General features: G+C 40.8%; 1 protein-coding gene across 5 annotated transcripts in view; it reads right to left on the bottom strand.

The window, feature by feature from the left end:
- Nucleotides 1–6,415, bottom strand: part of cdin1 (CDAN1 interacting nuclease 1) — a 55,552-nt gene extending 49,137 nt beyond the window's left edge. For 3 of the 5 annotated variants that reach the window (XM_079370400.1, XM_079370402.1, XM_079370404.1), the window contains exons 1-2: nucleotides 6,319–6,415; nucleotides 5,934–6,047 (exon numbers count right to left, since the gene is read on the bottom strand). In XM_079370400.1, the coding sequence (XP_079226526.1) occupies nucleotides 5,934–6,034 (101 nt within the window). In that variant the 5' untranslated portion in view covers nucleotides 6,035–6,047; nucleotides 6,319–6,415. The remainder of the gene's footprint in view (nucleotides 1–5,933; nucleotides 6,048–6,318) is intronic. The other 2 variants (XM_079370403.1, XM_079370401.1) reach the window with 2 other exon arrangements.
- Nucleotides 6,416–18,274: the final 11,859 nt, after the last annotated feature.

The raw sequence follows: 18,274 nt of genomic DNA, 5'->3' as shown, positions 1-18,274 counted from the left end.
TGACTTTAATCCTGTAATATACTTTTTATGGGTGTTTTTTTTTTTAATGATCTTAAGTTAATCAGATATCCTGATGCTCATTGACTGATTGTCTTGCATCAATCGTCACAGAATCCTCCGCGATAATTGCGACGTTACCACCATCGGGGGCCATGTGTCCCCTGTCCTATCAGATCGTGTTGCATCGTATCAAGTGTTCTCCACAGAACCACCAGTGACCGGATGGTAGAGACAGGTCATTTGCTCCACGTTGTTTTAGGGTTAGCAAACGGGATGGATCCACGAAGAAGTCATGAGAAGTGATCACGACTTCCAACACTTAAGAGTTAACAGGTTGGTCCGTTTTTTGTGTCTTGTCCCTTTAATGGAAGACTTGGAGAAGCCAACTCATGTCTGAAACACCTGAGGGAACGCATTAACTAATGTATGTAATATTGTTCTGTGCATCATGGATACACACATTAATTCATGCATGAAATTCAGAAATAATTTGCAGACCCTTCTCTAATGCCTTACCGCTTCCTCTTTCTTAAAGAAATCACTGTTTATTGAGTTTTCATTTGTTTTTCATACTGAAATAGAGAACAGTCAGTACATGTGTTACCTTGTTATTTTGACCCGAAAGAGCACAGCAACGTTTGTGTATAAGATTCTTCAATCAATTAGTTGCATCCATAAGAAAAACTATCTTCATTTGTTTAGCCGTCCAGTAACTACAATCTTAATCCTTCAACAAAGAGCCTCGAATCACTAGACCTCACTTGAGCAACAGGCTGCTTACCTCAGTGTTTTTAGCCCAATGAGCCGAAAAGGCTTTACGATCTATAGAGTGTGCCTGGACAACATCCCGAAGATATGAAGAGGAAGTAGTCATTCCCGGGCTTCCTAATCAAGTAATTGATTGCATCTATTATTCATGAAGTCCTTGGCCTGACATGAAGTTGTGAAGTCAGCACAGCTTCTCTTCTTTCTCCCCTCTCTGCTTACACTTCATTCATCTCTTCACCCGTCCACTGCTCACCTAACCACATAAAGCTGTGGAATTAGTTTGCCAGCCTCGCAGCCTTCAAGAGCTTCACCCTGAAGCCCCAACTGCCACTTTGTGTTTTGTTCACTACGGGCAGCCTGAAGTGCGATGCGGGGGCACCGGGGGCCATAGAGGGGGCGGCCCCCACAGGCTCTGCACTAGATCAGTCTCTGGGTAAAGTCACTGCCATTTTCCAGGCTGCAGAAAAAGCTGCTGAGTTCTATCTTAACAGGAGCTACGAGCAACCCAGTTTATTCCATTAAGATAACATATATAGTGGAAACCAGTTGAATATAGAAACACTCCAAGTGTGACTGGTTATTAACTATACATATCTAAGACTTTTCCCAATAAAGGCCAGCATATCTTCTGATAATCTGACCATATAATAAACCTTCACACAATTTGAACGTTCTAAAACCCAACAGTGCTGAAGGGAATCCTGGTCATGGGCGACTGTGAGTCATGAAAAGGAAAACGATTTGGATCAATAGATGAGTTTCTGATGGGTTTCACACCCGTGCCATATAAATTACAAAAACAGATAGATGACAAAAATATACATCATCAACTACTTCATTTGCTAAACTCATGAGCTTAAAAAAAACCCAATAATAATAATAATATATAAAGCCTTGCCAATAAATGTTGGTTTGCAAGTTACAACGCTTGCAGGAGTTAATCTGTATGGTCTACTTTGTTTGAAAAAAAAAAAAAAAAGAGTTAATAAGTTATACATCAGTGTTTCCCCAAGTCTTCGACAAAGTCCTTAAATATGTCGTTTTGTCTGAGAAACCAAAAATATTCTTTTTACTGTAAGAAAAAAACCTGAATTTTTTTTTAATATTTTTTGTTGAAATGTTCTAGATGTATGTATGTCAAACGTATATCTTACAAGTAGTAATAAATAATACATTTAATTCATATCAATTCATAATTGTGTTTGGCAACAGTGTTATTATCCACTACCTACAGTATTGATCATGTGGATACGTTGCAGCTCTACTGTTAAGTTGAGCTAACTGTGTAAACAGACTGAGAGCCTCGTGCCTGTTAATCCCCAGGTTTAACCAACGCTTTAAAAAGAAATAGATAAACACTACACCCACAATAAATAATCAATGAGCAGGTCCCTAAGCTTCATCCTGAGTCGAGATATTACCATCAAAAACAAAGTGTCTGCAGCCAAGAAATCACCATATCAATGGCACATGCCACAACAAGCCTGTCCCTCGCTTACTCTCCAAAGATCACGCTAGATAAACCCCGAATAACAGAGAAATTAACAAATGCTTGACATTTGCTCAACATCCATTATTCTGACACTTCTTCAGAATTTCAAAGGGTTGAACGCATGCTTAATCAACATTCATATTCCCCGAGCGCGCCCCGGCACCATATTGCAGCCCGCCTCAGCGCTGATGAAAACGGCACATTAGGGCCCGATTCAAAAAACGTTCAGGGACTCCTCACCAGGGAGCTGTGTGTGTGTGTGTGTGTGTGTGTGTGTGTGTGTGTGTGTGTGTGTGTGTGTGTGCGTGTGTGTGTCTAGAAAGGAGGGATGCTTCACACTTTACTTTTTTAAGCATTTTTAAAAACTGAGGCATCTGCCCCTTTCTGCACACCCTCCTACATTCATGACTGTGAAAGGCATATGAGTGAGTGAGCTGAATGGCATTTTAAAGAGGGGTGGGGGGGATGGGGGGAGTAATCATTACATCCAAATTCATTCATAATACAGCACAGAAGGACACAGAGGACTCTCACTTTCCCTCCCTCTTTTTCTCGCCCCTCTTACACAGACTCTCTCTGGGGACAAAGGGTGGAAGGACTGGGGTCCCCTCTCGACCCAAGGGAAGCCAGGCAAGGCCTCGGAGAGCAGCCCATCATTTCCAATTCTAATGCGTGGCAAGAGAAGGACGTGATGGGCCTGATGTCACACACACCCCCCTCGAACTGGCCTGCGATGAGTCCCGTCTCCCCCCCCCTCCCTTCCTCATCTACTAGCCGGCGTCCAGATACGAGGCAGGACAGCATGGCTGGCTAAGAGGAGGGCAAGAAAGGGAGGGCAAGAATGGGGGTTGATATTTGCATGTCCCTCCATTGTGAGTGGGGGTAAAAAGTGACAGCACCGTGTCCAATTCTTTTCCCCCTAGAGCAGCTCGGGCCCGACGAGAGAGGCCAGGCTGACAGATGACTCCCAACATCTGTGTTATGCAGCCGTTACAGATGAGGGACTCCACATCGCAATCGGTCTCTCTCTGTCTGTCTATGGGACACTCCCCCTCTCCTCCCACTGCTCATACTCCAACACAGAGACTGACAGACCGTCCGTGGAAATTACCTTGAAATGGCCAATAACAATCTTATTGTTGGAAGTTAGAAATTTTCCTCCCTTTAAGTCTATCATCAAAAGCAATGATTACAAATGAGATTTGAACTTAATGAAGCATTTAGAGAGTGAAGAGCTGCGGCTTTTCCCTGTGAATGTTCATCTCAAATGTTCGGTTCATTTGCAAAAAAAAAAAAAAAAAAGCATTATTAAACCTTAAAATCTTTACGACTAAATATGGGAGGGGAGATTGAAAACTTTTGGTCAAACTATAAAAATTATTCTTCAACAGATGAACAGAATATTGTGATGCATTAAACATTGTGTTTCCTTCCATGACAGATTCTGCATGTTGCCATTAAAGTATTATACGACTATCTTTTTTTTTTAAAAAGACAAGTTTTCTGCTCAGGAACATGAATGTAATCAGTTACATTTTGCACGACTGTTGTCACGAATAAAGGTCAACGACACGTCAGCAGGATTTGACTTCATGTAAATAACAAATATTAAAAATTACAGTCCAACACCTACACAACATCAGCAACATCTATCATTCTGATGGATGTTTGTATTCTTAAGTAAACAGGGATTAGACGCAGTATTTTCTATATGTTTAATGTATCAAGTAACACTGTAATAGTCATGTTTTCTGCTGGAAATACGAGTTAACTATCAGCTCGCTCAACTTTGCTTCTCTTGGAAACCCTCGCTGTGTTTTAAATGATTTTCTATGCAGTTAAGTGTCCTTCCTATCTGTCTGACTATCATAACCCAACCAGTCTTTCGCCCCTCAGTGAAAGCTTGTCCACAACAAACCCCCTGCCACCCCCCACCCCCCCCCCCCCCCCCCCCCCCCACCCCCGCCTGCCAGCCCCAGCCTGGCCAATATTTACGCAGTGGCAGGGCTCCCACACAGTCTGAGGGGACAGGAGGGGTGTGGGGCGGGGGTGGCTGACTGCCGTGCCTGAGCGCATGCTAAGAGATGATGGATGGCCTAGTCGATATGTTATGTCTTAAGAGCCTGATTTCCTGCCAGTCCAATCACTAACCCTCCAGAGCCCAGCTCAGCTGATTGGACAACCAGAATAATTTCGCAGGCTGTGAAAACACTGCTGCCGCGCCTGTCTGTCAGGCCCGGTGACGAGACTCAGGGATTTTAAAGAGCAAGGGCCTCCCCGAGATTGGTTATGGTGAACGAAAAAATAACAATAACCAGCAAGACTAAACAAAAAAAGCCAGCACCTCTGGGAGAGCGAGATCATGTAGAATTATTGGAACGAAAAACCTCAAATGTTTTCTTTTAATTATTACACCCCATAGACAGCACGACTTTTTGAAAACTCGAGTTTAGTCTGTTTGTTAAGGACAGTTTGGATAAGGAAACCAAGGGGAGAAAGGAAACGCAAAAATAAGCACGAGAAGGACCTCCTTGTGGTGGGGCCTAAACATCCAGGATATTGGATGAACTTTATACGCATGACATATTCTGCAAAAAGGTGACGGTGAGAACAAAAGAACGCTGCGCTGTGTTCTCTTTGGGGACCTGATACCTTCTTCTAGATTGGTGATTAGGGCACAATGGAAGTAGGAAGCTCCAAATGCATACGACTTTGTAAGTGACCTCGACGGGGGGATCAGCCATGGTGTCCTGGCGGCCTTCGGGGATTACACATGTTACGTTCAATAAAGTGAGGGCCCTCAGTGTCAAGGAGAAAGGCAAACACAACCATTAACCTCTCTCTTCGATTCCTGCGTGTGCACCCTCTGCATGGCAAAACACTGGCTAATGCTGTGCCTGGTGGAAACCTTTACTGAATACTGTGTGGAGTTAATTAGACTTAGCGATTATAAGATATGCATTAAATTGGGACTTTAATAATAATGAAAAAAAACCCAATAATAATAAAAAAAGATCCTCAAGGATAAAGGGTGCTGCAACGGAGGGGATCAATTTCATCACATAATTTACAACATATGCAGTTATATGTATATTGTATTGATAGCGTTAAACAACGACTAACAATTTCGAAAAAAAAGTCAAAAGATGCTCCTGCACAGAAATTATGTAATTTCATCATCATGCAAATGCATGGGGCGATAGTAGCTCAGTCTGTAGGGACTTGGGTTGGGAATCGGAGGGTTGCCGGTTCAAATCTCGCACAGACCAAGTCTGGAAGTTGGTTTGGTAGCTGGAGAGGTGCCAGTCCACTTAGCACTACCGAGGTGCCCTTGAGCAAGACCCCAAAACTGCTCTGGAACACTTCACTCTGAGTCCTCTCCATTAATGGATGTCACTAGGATCCTGTTTCTGCATGTGCGTGTATTTCAGCCTATGTGTGTGTCCAGCGTAAACCGAATTTCCCCTTGCAGGATTAATAAAGTATAAATTAGTATCATAATTATTAAACATGAACACACACAACTTGTGTTTTTATTTCGTTTGCTTTCCACATGTTTTGGACTCCTGAGTCTGGAAATAAAGACAACACACACACACACACACACACACACACACACCCATACATACAATCATGCATGAAAGGAAGCGAAGATCAATTGTAGTCCTCTTACTTTGGAAATCTGTCCTTCAGCATCTTCATACATTGGCGGGTTGGTCTCAGCTGCTCTGTCCATCTTGCTATCTCTTTATATTCCGCTCGGGATATCCTCATCTTCCTACAGCTGCTGTGTCAATCAACATTGCAGACAGTGAGCATGTTAAACAACGGATACTCTTGTATACAACGTGAAGTGACTGACAGCTGTCAAAAACAGCTGGACCTGCATTGCTAACTTTACTTAGCTCTCAGTTGTCGCTAACGCTTCACACGTTGCGCATATTATAGAATAACACGTGTTTTTCTTCTCCTTGAAGGGTTAACAAATGACTTATATATGCAAAAAATACTAAATTGTGAGTTTAGCACGACAAATATGTTGTCAAAAGGTTGTTTACCATTGATTCCAGCTGCCTGTGGTTGGTTCCCGATAGCAGCTTCCCGCTAGGAAGTTGAAGATGTGACTTTTGTGAGAGCGCCGCGTTGATTGGGCAATTCATTCCGAGCGCTGAGTATACAAGCAGGTGATTGGCTATATAGCAGTACAGAGGCGGAATCAAGCGTTGACACGCTGCTGCTGCAGCTGCTGCTGCTGCTGCTCACTCAGCGCTCTGCATCCCAGAAGCATCACAGGACTGCCGTCGAATGAAAGCGATACATAGAGGCAGGTATTTGACAAATAAATGCATAAGCTCTGTCATAAACTATCCTAAAGGTATTACACACGCTGAAGTATAATGGACAGAAAAATGCACAACAGAGAGAGAGAGAGAGAGAGAAGGGAGTTGCTTCAATCCTCACAATTTAACATTTGAAATGTACAAATCCTTTATTATTTTTAGAAATATAGGCCTATGATAACCATAGACATGGCATTTTAAACCCCTTAAAATGGACTCAATCATAAGTTACATAATTTCAGACAGGAACTCCATAGTCCTGAGAGAATACTGGTCCAGGCTTTTCTTAATGATTTCCTACAACCTGCAGGAACTTGGAGGGGCCCTCTGCAGCTGTGGGCCCTCAGAATCATCAACACCTTTTACCTCACAGTGAATGAAGTGTTGTAAATGCCTCTGGCTAATTATGTAAATTGGACCAAGGATGATGATGTACGTAAAATAATCTAGTAAAGAAGACTCAGAAGGTTTGCTAAACATAAAAAAAAAAAGGATGTTAAGGTATTATCAATGTTTGATCTGACGGCTGATTTGACATTGACATTTGTTTACACCAGCTAGTCGGATTCTTATAGAATTTAAATTTTATGAGGGATAAAATTTGAAGGTTGATTTTTTTGTTTAGTTTATTTTCCAGTGAATGATTGCTTCTGCCCAGTGTTGATTATAGGAAACATTGTGATAAGACTAAAATCCTTAAGACCTAATTTGTCAAATACATCCCTTGAGATCTATATAATTTTACAATGGCATGGTTGTATAATTAGTCTCTGAACAGTGCTAAACCTTAACCCTAATAGATTTTCTCTTAAACCTTCCCTCTTTACAGACATATGGAGAGAAGACTCAACGTCATTATATGGTGAGTGTTGCAGTTCAGTGTTTTTTGTGCGTGTTTTATATTTTGAAAAAAAATCCAAATCATTTTGCCTGAAAGTGTGCAAACATCTCTGGCTTTGTTGTGTGCCTTTGACAAAATAACTCTGCCGTCTATTCTTTTGACAAACACATTGCTTGTGTCCTCTGTTGTGGATGAACAATGCACTGCCGAATACAGACAGGCTCTATCTGACCTGTGGTGCATCAGAAAATAGAGCTCATTGTTGTTGGGCAGTGTAGTATGATGTCTGAGATGAGCTGAGGTCTCGGGCTGTGTGTTCACCGGCACAGTCTCTGGCTCTGAAAGGGCTCAGTGCTCTGTGGTGGCTACAAAAGGGAGCTGTGTAGTGGGATTGGTATGGCCAGATAAGATCAGGGCCTCTGAGGAAGTCTGGTCTGATTGCTACAAAGGGCTGAGGTCAGGGGCAGGAGGAGCAGTTTACTCATCTAGGTATCAGAAGATCAGGCGGGGTTTTGCTGGGGAGCCGCGTGTGTAATAGGTATAAAAGGATCAGTGTAATGTGATGGTATAAAAAGATAAAAATCCGAGGAGGGGTTGGAAGGCGGTGCACTGTAATGGCCCCAAAATCGAGGGGATTAGAGAATTTGTTATGTGTGTAGGTGTCTCCGCGTTTTTACTCATGTGCTTGTGTTCGTCTTTGATGCCTATGAAAAAAAAGAAGAAGAAGAGGGGATTGAGAGCGGGAGCAGAGGATGCAGGGGGATACTCAAGTGTTATGAAAGCCACATGTAAACAGGGCAGTTGTACACACGGTGCCGTTAACCAGCTGTGAAGCCTGCTCACAGTAGGGGATGAATTTACAAAGGATGTCTCCCTCTGATATCCAGGAGATGCCGCACTGATCTCTGCTCCACTGCTCTCGGCACACCATTGTAGTGCTAAGCACCGTTCCACTAATGGCACTTATATTCCTTAATGCCTGGGAAATAGTTTCATTTTACTTGCAGCAGAGGGAAAGTGGCAGCACATGCAAGGGAGACAAATAGTTTTTTATCGACAGAATCTCCACAGTAGTGGATGAATCTAAGATTTGTGATGTTCTGTAATTTCCTTTACTCATAGCACAGTTTAAGGAAATTGCAAGTCTTCCCATGTCTCACACATTAGTACCTCCTCATATCCAGTGATATTACTCACTGTACAAAGAGAGCATTTTGTTACACTAGACTGTCAGCATTACTGTCATAATGTTTCTTTTTTTTTTTTTTTCCATTTCTAAAGTCAGTGACTTCACTCCTCTGCACCACAGAATTGCTCTCCAATCTTCAGGGAGTCTGGGATCTCTGCTCTAAAATTCACAGTTTAAACATGAGGCAAGCCATAACCAGGAAATGCCTGTAGTATTAGCAAGGTATCGGATTCATGCGTTCCCCCCCTGAACAGCATGACTGCCCCTGAAAATCCCACATCCATATTTTACATCAGGGCAGACAAGGCGCATGTGTTTCAGCCCAGCTTTCAAAGCTGTTTCTTCCATTTACTTTATTATCCTTTAATGAATTTAATTAGAGGACATGTAATTAAATGCAATTGTGCTCACCCCCCCAAACATACACACACATGCATTTGTACACACAAACATATTTGGCTGTGAATTTCCCAAAACAACATGTGCAATGTGAGGAAATGTACTGGATTAATAGGGGATTGATAATATTTTGGGATTGTATTTCACTCTAAACGGCTGCACGAGGAAACAAAGGCTGCAGCCCAGGCTCATTAATCATAGTCAACGGGCTGCCCGGGTGCAATTTGCATGTCCGAGGTGGCTGCACATGCTGCCATTCGGACTAGGTTGCTGGATCTGCCTCGATTTGGCCGGCCTGTTAACGCTGCGTCAATCAAGAATAACCCAATAAGAGTATGACAGAGGGAGAGGGGGGGTGTCATTACTGAACAATCCTTCCTTCCCCTCCCTTATTCCCCTGTCTGTGCAACTTCTTATTTTAGTTAACACTAATTACACCGGCCTGGTTTCAAATGAATCCATTCTCTTGTAATTATTCCTGACATTTTTTTTCTAATGAAATAATTATTTTCTTCTATTTCAGAAATATTTCAATCATGAAAACATTTGATTCTTAAAATAATTTTTAGACAAATTAATTTTAATCCTAATCTTAATGTCTCGCCTTCAGATATTTAGGAAATGATCACTTTTATCTACAGTATAAAGAGAACTTTCTTATTTGCTCTGTATTTTTGTCAATCACAGTTAGGTGCCTCACTAAGCCATTTTAACTCCGGATAATTGGGTTGAGGCGTGATGCAGCGAACTTCAAAATGTAGCACTGTTCCACGAAGCTGTAATCTCACCACCGACTCCGTACACTGAATTCTAATTATCTCATCATGAACTTAAAAAAAAATAGCAACTGTTTTTAATGGCTATTGAACTCCATAAGAGGCTTGTATGTGCATGAGATGCATGTGTGGCTTTTTTGGTGTCAGACTCAGACACACACACACACACACACACACACACACACACACACACACACACAGACAGACACCCACCAAAGCCACACACAGACATGTGAATGCGGCTTGTGTCTGGTCTGGCCTCTCTACCTAGCTCTGCTGCCGAGGCTCACGCTGTGCCCCCCCCTTCACCATCCCCTAATATCCTGGAGGCATTTTTCTCATTATCAAATATTGTTTGATGTCTTTGTTTCTTGATGATTAACCATGGTCACCAAACACTGGTCTGGATTGTTTAAAATTTAATTTTGGGGCTCTGAAGTACCTGCAGAGGAGCTGACTGGTGGGGACACGCGTATTTTATGTATGCTATTTTTCACGCTGAAATGCAAGAGGACACACACTGAAAAACACAATAAATCCTGGAGGAGAATCATTAGTGGGATACTAGTGCTTTTTATGACCATTGTTATTCAACGCTGTATTGAGATGCTGTAAATTATTCTGTTTATTACGGCTTTATGCATTCAGTCCCATTTTCAGAATAATTATGTTGTTTCTTATTCTGCATATATAAACCTACTCTCTCTGTGTGTGTTTAAATAGAAAGATATATATAAAGACATATATATACACTGTAAACACCTATTTTTCACACCTAATTTTATCTTTTCAAAATGATTTTATTTGTAAATCTTTTTTTTTTATGTTTCTGCATTTCATGTTTATATTTCTGAGCTAATTTGAACATCATGAAGACTAACATCTTGCCTAAGGAATCCAAGATTTATGACTGAATCGGCATTGTAAGCAAACAAATATCGAAACAACACTCTCCCCTAATGTCAGCATGTCAAAACTATATTGAATACTTGAAATATCTGTGTATCTGAGGCTGAATAGCAGCCATTGTATTGGTCTAATGATATTATCCTCTGAAATTTGGAGAGAAAGAAAAATGGCAGAAATGAGCGGCACCATTGTCTGCCCCGGTTTTTATTTAAACAAATTGCAGGAGCAGAGAGACACAGACTGAGGGAAAGAACGCGCAAGGAGAGAGACAGAGAGGGAGAGAGAGAGAGGAAGAGAGAAAGTGCTCTGTAAATGAAAGGTTATGCGTCGTCCCATGTGTTTGTATTGTCAATAACTGGAGAAGGCTGTCAAGAAAGTGGGGAGATAAAGGTCAATAACTCAGGCAAATGTGTTTGTATTTGTACACTCCTGCTGATAGCACAGCAAACGTCAGGGCCCCGTGTGTGTGACACCCCACAACAATAACACAAATAGTGGGGCTAGAGAGCTGGAATAGTCATTATTATTGTTGGTGCTGAAAATGAGAGGGAACCTCGACACATGGCTGTGACAGGCGGCAAAGTGTCACTCAAACGTCACTCCATAATGAAACACGCCAGAGATCAGAAAAGGCGATGAGAAAGTGTAAACACAAAGAGATTATGCTGCTTGAGGATTTGGATATTTGCCTTATTTTTGACTTAACTCTGAATAAATATGATCATTTCCACGCTGTTTTGAAAGGACTTGAGACAAATGTAAATATTGGCATAATTACATCAGCAATTTTTTTGTATTTATATAAAGTTGAAAATATTCACAATTTAATGATGTTTGCTTTTTCACTCAGTTCTGCTAAATCAGCATGCATATTTATAAAGCTGCAATAAAAAAAAAATAACTTTTTTAAATACATTTAGCCATTTTTCTCCGAGTTAAATGATTGCTTAAGAATTTTACTTTTGCCTCCAAAAGAAAAAAAAAAAAAAAAGCAGTAAATCAAATTTGAACACACGGTTAAGCTGTAATCTTAAAGCGTAATTTATTTTTCATGATTCCTATATACGTGTTCAAGTGTTATTTTATTCCAGAGCCATTTAGTGTATCTCTCTGTGGCCTGGAGTGTAATAAACGCGCAATTAACAGACTTAACTAATTCATGAGGAACACTGTGAAACTAACGAAGGGCATAACTACTGTACAGACGCTGCTGTCATTGCTGAATATTGTTATTGTTCTGTTTTTAATTGCTGTAGGAGGAGACGGAGGAGGAGGAGGAGGAGGAGGCTGCATGTTTTGAATATACGTCCTCAGTTACCATAGCAAAAAAAAAACAAAAGACACAGTGGCTCCCTCCTGACGCCTATGTCTAACGTCAGAGGTACGTGGAGGTGTTAACTTCTCTGGTTCAACTAGTTATCAAACAAATGAGCCATTTGAACAAACAGCACAAAGAGATCTTATAGAAGAAGTAATGTCTGAAGTAAGAGCGTGTTCGTCTTCATCTGTGTTCGCCCTGTATATAGTTAACACACGTGCCTTATTTTTAATAACGGACGTAATTTCTGCTAGTTTCACCCTGCAATCAGCATGAAATTGTGTGCTCCTAACCTTAGGAAAACGCAAATAATTAAAGCTGTGAATCATTTTAAGTAGTTAAAAAATGCTGCTTTGAATATCTGAGCTTGAAGTAAATTTTGGTGCAAACGAGAGAAGCTCTTTTTCTTTTGAATCGTCCACACAGAAAGCTTATGACGTTTGCAAACGCTGTCCTGTCGTCGTGAGCACACGAAGCAGAGTGCACTTTAAGGATATAAGGACATAAAGTCCATAGGGGGACTAGCGTCTCCCTCTCTCCCCTCCTGTTGGTTTGTTTGTTGGTCGTGCAGCCTCGTCGTGGTTTACATTACACATGATTATGTAAATGTGGAGCTGTTCCTGTGCATTATGGACCCTCGCATTGTCAAGCTCCTTTCTGAAGCAGTCAAGTAGCTATTTCTGAATTCTTTTATTATCTGTGAGTGCAACAAAGAAAGTCTTTTGTTCACTCTTTTGCCGCACACACACTCAATTGCATACACAAACACACACACAGACACACACACACACGTCACACACACTATATGTACACAGATACACGCGCACTGCTCAGGCTGCTGTCCATGACTTACTACTGTCCCCTAGTGGCGCTCGCCTCCAAAGTCACTCCTTACTCTCTATTTCCATCAACTTCTCACTCTTCCATTCACCTGACTCTCCCCCCCCCCCCACCCTCCCCCTCCCCTCGCCTCACCCCTTGTCTTTACCCCCTACCCCCCCTCTGTGTGCCCTCCTCTCTCCCGTATCATGCTCAAACATTTAAAGGCCTGATTTGTCGCATTGTATGACAGAGAGCTCCAATTATGCATTGCTGTGTCCACAGTGGTTTTTGGCTTCAATGGAGGGCTCAAACAGTGTCAACAAAAACAGGAACCCTGATGTTTTGTGCCTATTGTGAGGCCCGAGCTCGTGTCAATAAGGTATTGTTAAGTCCGAGTGCCACACCGAAACTGCCGTAAGAATGTTATCAGACCTGTGGAAATAGGGCGTGCGCATAATGGTGCTAAAATGTAAGTATGATTGTTTGAACAAGCCGACACACATGCACACAGAGAACAGCTTCGGAGCACCGCTTTAAACTTTTACTTTACTTTTTAAGACGTGTGCATTTTTACGAAACAAATACTTTGTTTCCTTTTGTTTGTTTTCCCTATTTATATCTCCATTATCTTTCCTTTTAAGACTATTTTAAGCAAGGGCAAAGAGTACTCTCTCTTACTCCTTTTATCAATGAGCTGACCCTCTCGCCCTACTAGTATGCATTTTGATACTTTTTGTGTATTCCCTTCCTGATCACTGCTTTTGCAGCTCTAATTGGTGTGATAACCCGGAACAGTGATTAAAAACAACAGGGCAAAAGGGTCAGTTTTCATTGGCGGTTGCATGGACACACACACACACAGTCAAGTCACTCATGTCAAATGACCAATTACACAGGTTATAGAGGATGGCACCTCCGTCTCCTGTGCCCCGTCCCTCCTGGGATCGCTCTCCAACCAGAGGGCTATCACTCAAACCCAAACCACATTCATTCATTAGCCTGTTAAGATGTGCATCAATTATTCATTAAGAAGGTGGCCAGTGGATTATATCTGTCAGCACGTGGCTTATTGTATCAAAGGTTCATTATGGCCCTGTTGAGTTAAGGTGCATTACTGTATCTATGAACAGTCCAATAATATATGCTATTACTAATAACAGATTAAAATATGGATTTGAAAAGTTAGATGCCCAGTTAGATTTCTGTTTTACATTTCTCATCACCACAGTGAGTTTAAAAGTTTTCTGGATGCATTGATCTGATCTGAAGCATCATTATGTCGTCACTCAGGAAGACTCAACATCAAGCTGGCTTATCATACAGAATGGTGTCTTCTTCTTGATTTATGACTAAATCATGTTCCCCATCTTGCCTTTATTATTCCTGTCCATCTCTAACAATCTTGTTGCTCACCTCTTTTTTCTTTTTCTTTTCTTTTTTTTTTCCCATGGCATCGTCCTAAGAAATTCACACTCACTGCACTCTGTAAAATCTTTTTTATTAGAATGTTAAAAAGTCCTGCGGGGATCTTTTCTTTAGGAGAAAACTCTCACAGAGAGGAACTAGTAAAGTATCTGTGTTAAACTGCCCTGTCTGGGACTGCAAGGATTAATACAGTCCATTGTTTCCTGTGTGTGAGCTCCATTGACGGTAGACTTAAACTTTCATCTACCTCTTATGCTGATTTTACTGGAAAGTCAGTTTGATTCCTGTTATAGTATGTTCCCAGATTAAACATACAGATGGTTGTCCATATTGTTTTGGGATTGCCCACTTTCTGTTTTTTGATGCAACTTTTGAATTCTTTTTAAGAGATGTTGTTTTTTCACCGATCAAAGAAACCCTATAATTATCTGTTCCCCACCTTTCACCCTCTGTGTGTCTTTTTGAAAAACACTGGAGATTAAAGTGCCATTTTTTTTCTTTTTTCTTTTCTTTTTTTTGCAACCAGCTTGTGTGTGAGGCGGTGTTTGAGCAAATAGAGACGGAGTGTTTGGGAGATTAGCCTCGTGTTACCACACATAGCCAAACTTCTCAGTGTCATGGTTGCAGGGCTTTTCTTTCACAAATCTCTCCTCGAAGTTCAGGAGAGTTGAAGATAGCATTCACTCGAGCTGTATAAGGGTTGTCGTGATACCGGGATTTTGAGCTTCCACACCATATATGAACATTTAATGATATTGATATCTGTTTTGATACCACAGCAACAATAATAAAAGTCTTAGGCAATACTGGCTAATTTCTTGTTTTTCATTACCAGGCAGGCAAACTCCTTTTACACTGTCTAAACTGCACAAATACATTTCTAATATATCGGTACAGAACATTTTAAAGAGATATATATATATATATATATATATATGTAACTTGTGTACCAACAATATTTTAGGACAGCACACAGATATCTCAAATATGCTTTTTTATTGCCACACAGACGTGTTGGGAAAAGCCCTTCTTTAGTGGCTTCTTAATGGTATAGCATTAATAATGAATATGCACAAATGAATACACAAATGACTTGGAGAAGCTGCAGTATTTGAGAATGTGAAATGACTACAGCTCCTGTCTCTGATTTTGGCTTAAACGTTTGAATGGAGAGATGTCATTTTTAAAGCTTTGTTGTTTATAAATAATATCCAGCGTTGCAAATATGATATTTTTTTAAAACTTGGGGGATTGAATAATGAATAATATAATTTTTCCTTTTGTTATTTAACTTTTTAAAACATTTCTTAAGCTTTGCTTATTACTTTCATTTAGTAACATATTGTGCAGTAGTGTGTGTTGATTTTTTTTTTTTGTAGAAATTCTATTTACAGAGGTGACGGTCTTGTTGATTTGTGTGTGCGCCCCATCTGTAGTTTAGTCCTCTAAGAGTCCGACCTGCGGCTCCTTTCATGCTTGTCATTCCCCACTCTCTCTCTCTCTCTCTCTCTCTCTCCACAATTTCTGACTCTACCGTCCTATCTCTAAATAAAGGTATAAAAGCCCCAAAAAGAATCCTTTTAAAGAAAAAAAAGTTCTTTTACATTACCTTTATTTCATAAAAAACTTTTTTTTTTTAACATGATATACTAACACAGGCCTAAATCATGCAGTGTGTACTTGGCCTCCACATAGACGACACACTCAGTGAATACTTTTATGTGGTCAGACCATTTGATCACTCCTTGGTGTATTTTCCCTCCAACCTCTTCTCCTTTCACCAGCCACGGCAAGTGTTAAAACAATATCCAGGTGTCATGTTGTCGCACGGTGTCACCACTTCATAGGTTAGAAAAATTCACAGAAAGGGGGGGAAAAAGAAGTCTGGGGTGTGTCGCTGTTTTCAAAGTTGTAATGCAGGATAAATATTGTGACGAGGTGACAGAGCGCAGACCTTGGACTTTGAGCCACAGCAGACACATTCACATGATGCAATGACAGCTCTGTGAGATGGTGGGAAAATAATTTTTCGCTCAGAGTAAAGAAACTATTCATAACTGCTTTTTTTTTTGTTAGAAAACATTCACAATTTTTCAGATGGATCAAAGTGGCCATCTGGTTAAATTCACAGGGGTTATACCTTATTCCTGCACCTCCTTTAGAGCTCTCAGTGGATTTGCTTAATTTTCTGAATCCCTTTTTCTTCCCCTCAGGTTTGTGCAGCACTTGCAGAGTGAGGCTCTCTCAAGAATGTGTCTAATTTAGTGGCTAAGAGGCAGATTTATACCTGTGCTAGTTATGTAGAAGGTTGCTCCCCGGAGAGGCCCAATGACTGTTTACGGGCGGCCCGACAATGCCTTAGCAGATGATGAAGCACCTGCCAGACTTCCCCCTTGTCTGCTGCCATCCCTTTCTGTCTGTCTGCTTGCTTCCTTTTCCCCTCCTCTTTTTCTCAGCCTCACTCCTTCCTGTCTTCCACCCTTTCTCTCGCTTTGTGTCTTTTCCCAGCCGAGCCACATCTCCTTCAGTTTCCATGGATTCGTACATTTTTACAGCCGTTCCCGCTGCTCTCTCCCCAGAGTGAACCCATCCACTTACTTTGTCTACCTTGGAGAAAAGGGAATCTTTGTCCCCACTTTACACACATGCTGGATAGAGGAATCAACAGCAAAGCACACACGTACAAACACATACACACAAACACATGAACAGAACTGTGGTCAGGTTTTCTTTATGACAGGGAAAGGTAATATCGAGATTGTTTCAGAGCAGTGCCATCACGTGAAATGTATCACTGTCAGGAGTGTGTTTTATACGCCCTGGGCCATCGGCTGAAGCCATTTTGGGAAACAGAAATATCATATCGTATGACCTCCTATGGTATAAAAGTAAACTATCAGCTGTAAATCCGATACACAACAACCACAGCAGTGTGTGTGACAACGAAAGGATGTGAGTTCTTTATGATCTGGAGCTCGCTTTCAAAATAAATGTCAACTGTTTCTTGCTTTAAAAAGCATAATTTAGACCTAAGAAGTTAAACTTTATTTAAAAGTTACTATATATGAACATAGAAATGTAATGTATGTTGTTGTATATAACAATGTTTTATTTTGAAGAAGTTGAAGAATGATTTCTGATACTTTAGTACATCATAGAAGACATAGTTTGCCAATACATTTTACTTGCCTTTCCCAATGTTCACTTATATCTCCCATGCCAGTTTAAAATATTGAAACTTTAAAATTGTTTTGAAAACTTCTGAAATTAAATGTGTCTTCTTCTAGGTTAACTAAAAAAGAATGTCTTTCACTTAAAGCTCCTGTGAGGGATTGTGTTGTTTTTGGTGCCCCCCGTTGACAAAGCAGTATCTCTTTGCTGATACTGCATGTTTAAGAACAGTTTTTCGACCTGCGGTCTTGTTACAAATAAACTCAATGTGGATTGTTGCTGTGGAAAATGTAAACAAAAGCTATTTCTGCATGACACCTACCCTGCGGCAGTGGTTACAGGCATCAAAAAGTATTTGAAGAAGTAAGCAATGTTGTTTCTGGTGGTCTGAATGGTTTTTGTAACTCATATAGAAGCCTTTTTATGAATTTCAATCTGTTTTAAAACCAGGTAAAAACTCCTCAGAGGAGCTTTAAAAATCATGGAAGGTTGAATTGATGTCCACACACTTTATCTTTACGTCTCTCCTGATGCAGTTTGACTACTAAGTCATGTTTGACCATGTCAGTGTTTTCATTCCAGTCCTTCTTTCCCTTAAATATCCAGACCGCATTCTACCCAATGGTCCGTATCTCATTAATGTATGGGGTATGATTCTGCACCTGTAATTAAGTGTCAGTTTATAAACACACAAACACTAATAACACCCAGAGCTTTTCTAGGAGAGCCCACTGGTAGCAATATCCCATCCATCAATGTCCCTAATGAGCCTCCGTACAGACAAGTCAGTGGAGACTTCCTGGACCTATCAGTCCTATTTTTCA

This window comes from Symphodus melops, assembly GCF_947650265.1.
Source record: "Symphodus melops genome assembly, chromosome: 19".
In the NCBI taxonomy this organism is placed as follows: Eukaryota; Metazoa; Chordata; class Actinopteri; order Labriformes; family Labridae; genus Symphodus; species Symphodus melops.
Note: the sequence above shows the minus strand (reverse complement) of the source record. Positions and strands in the feature narration are given on the sequence as shown.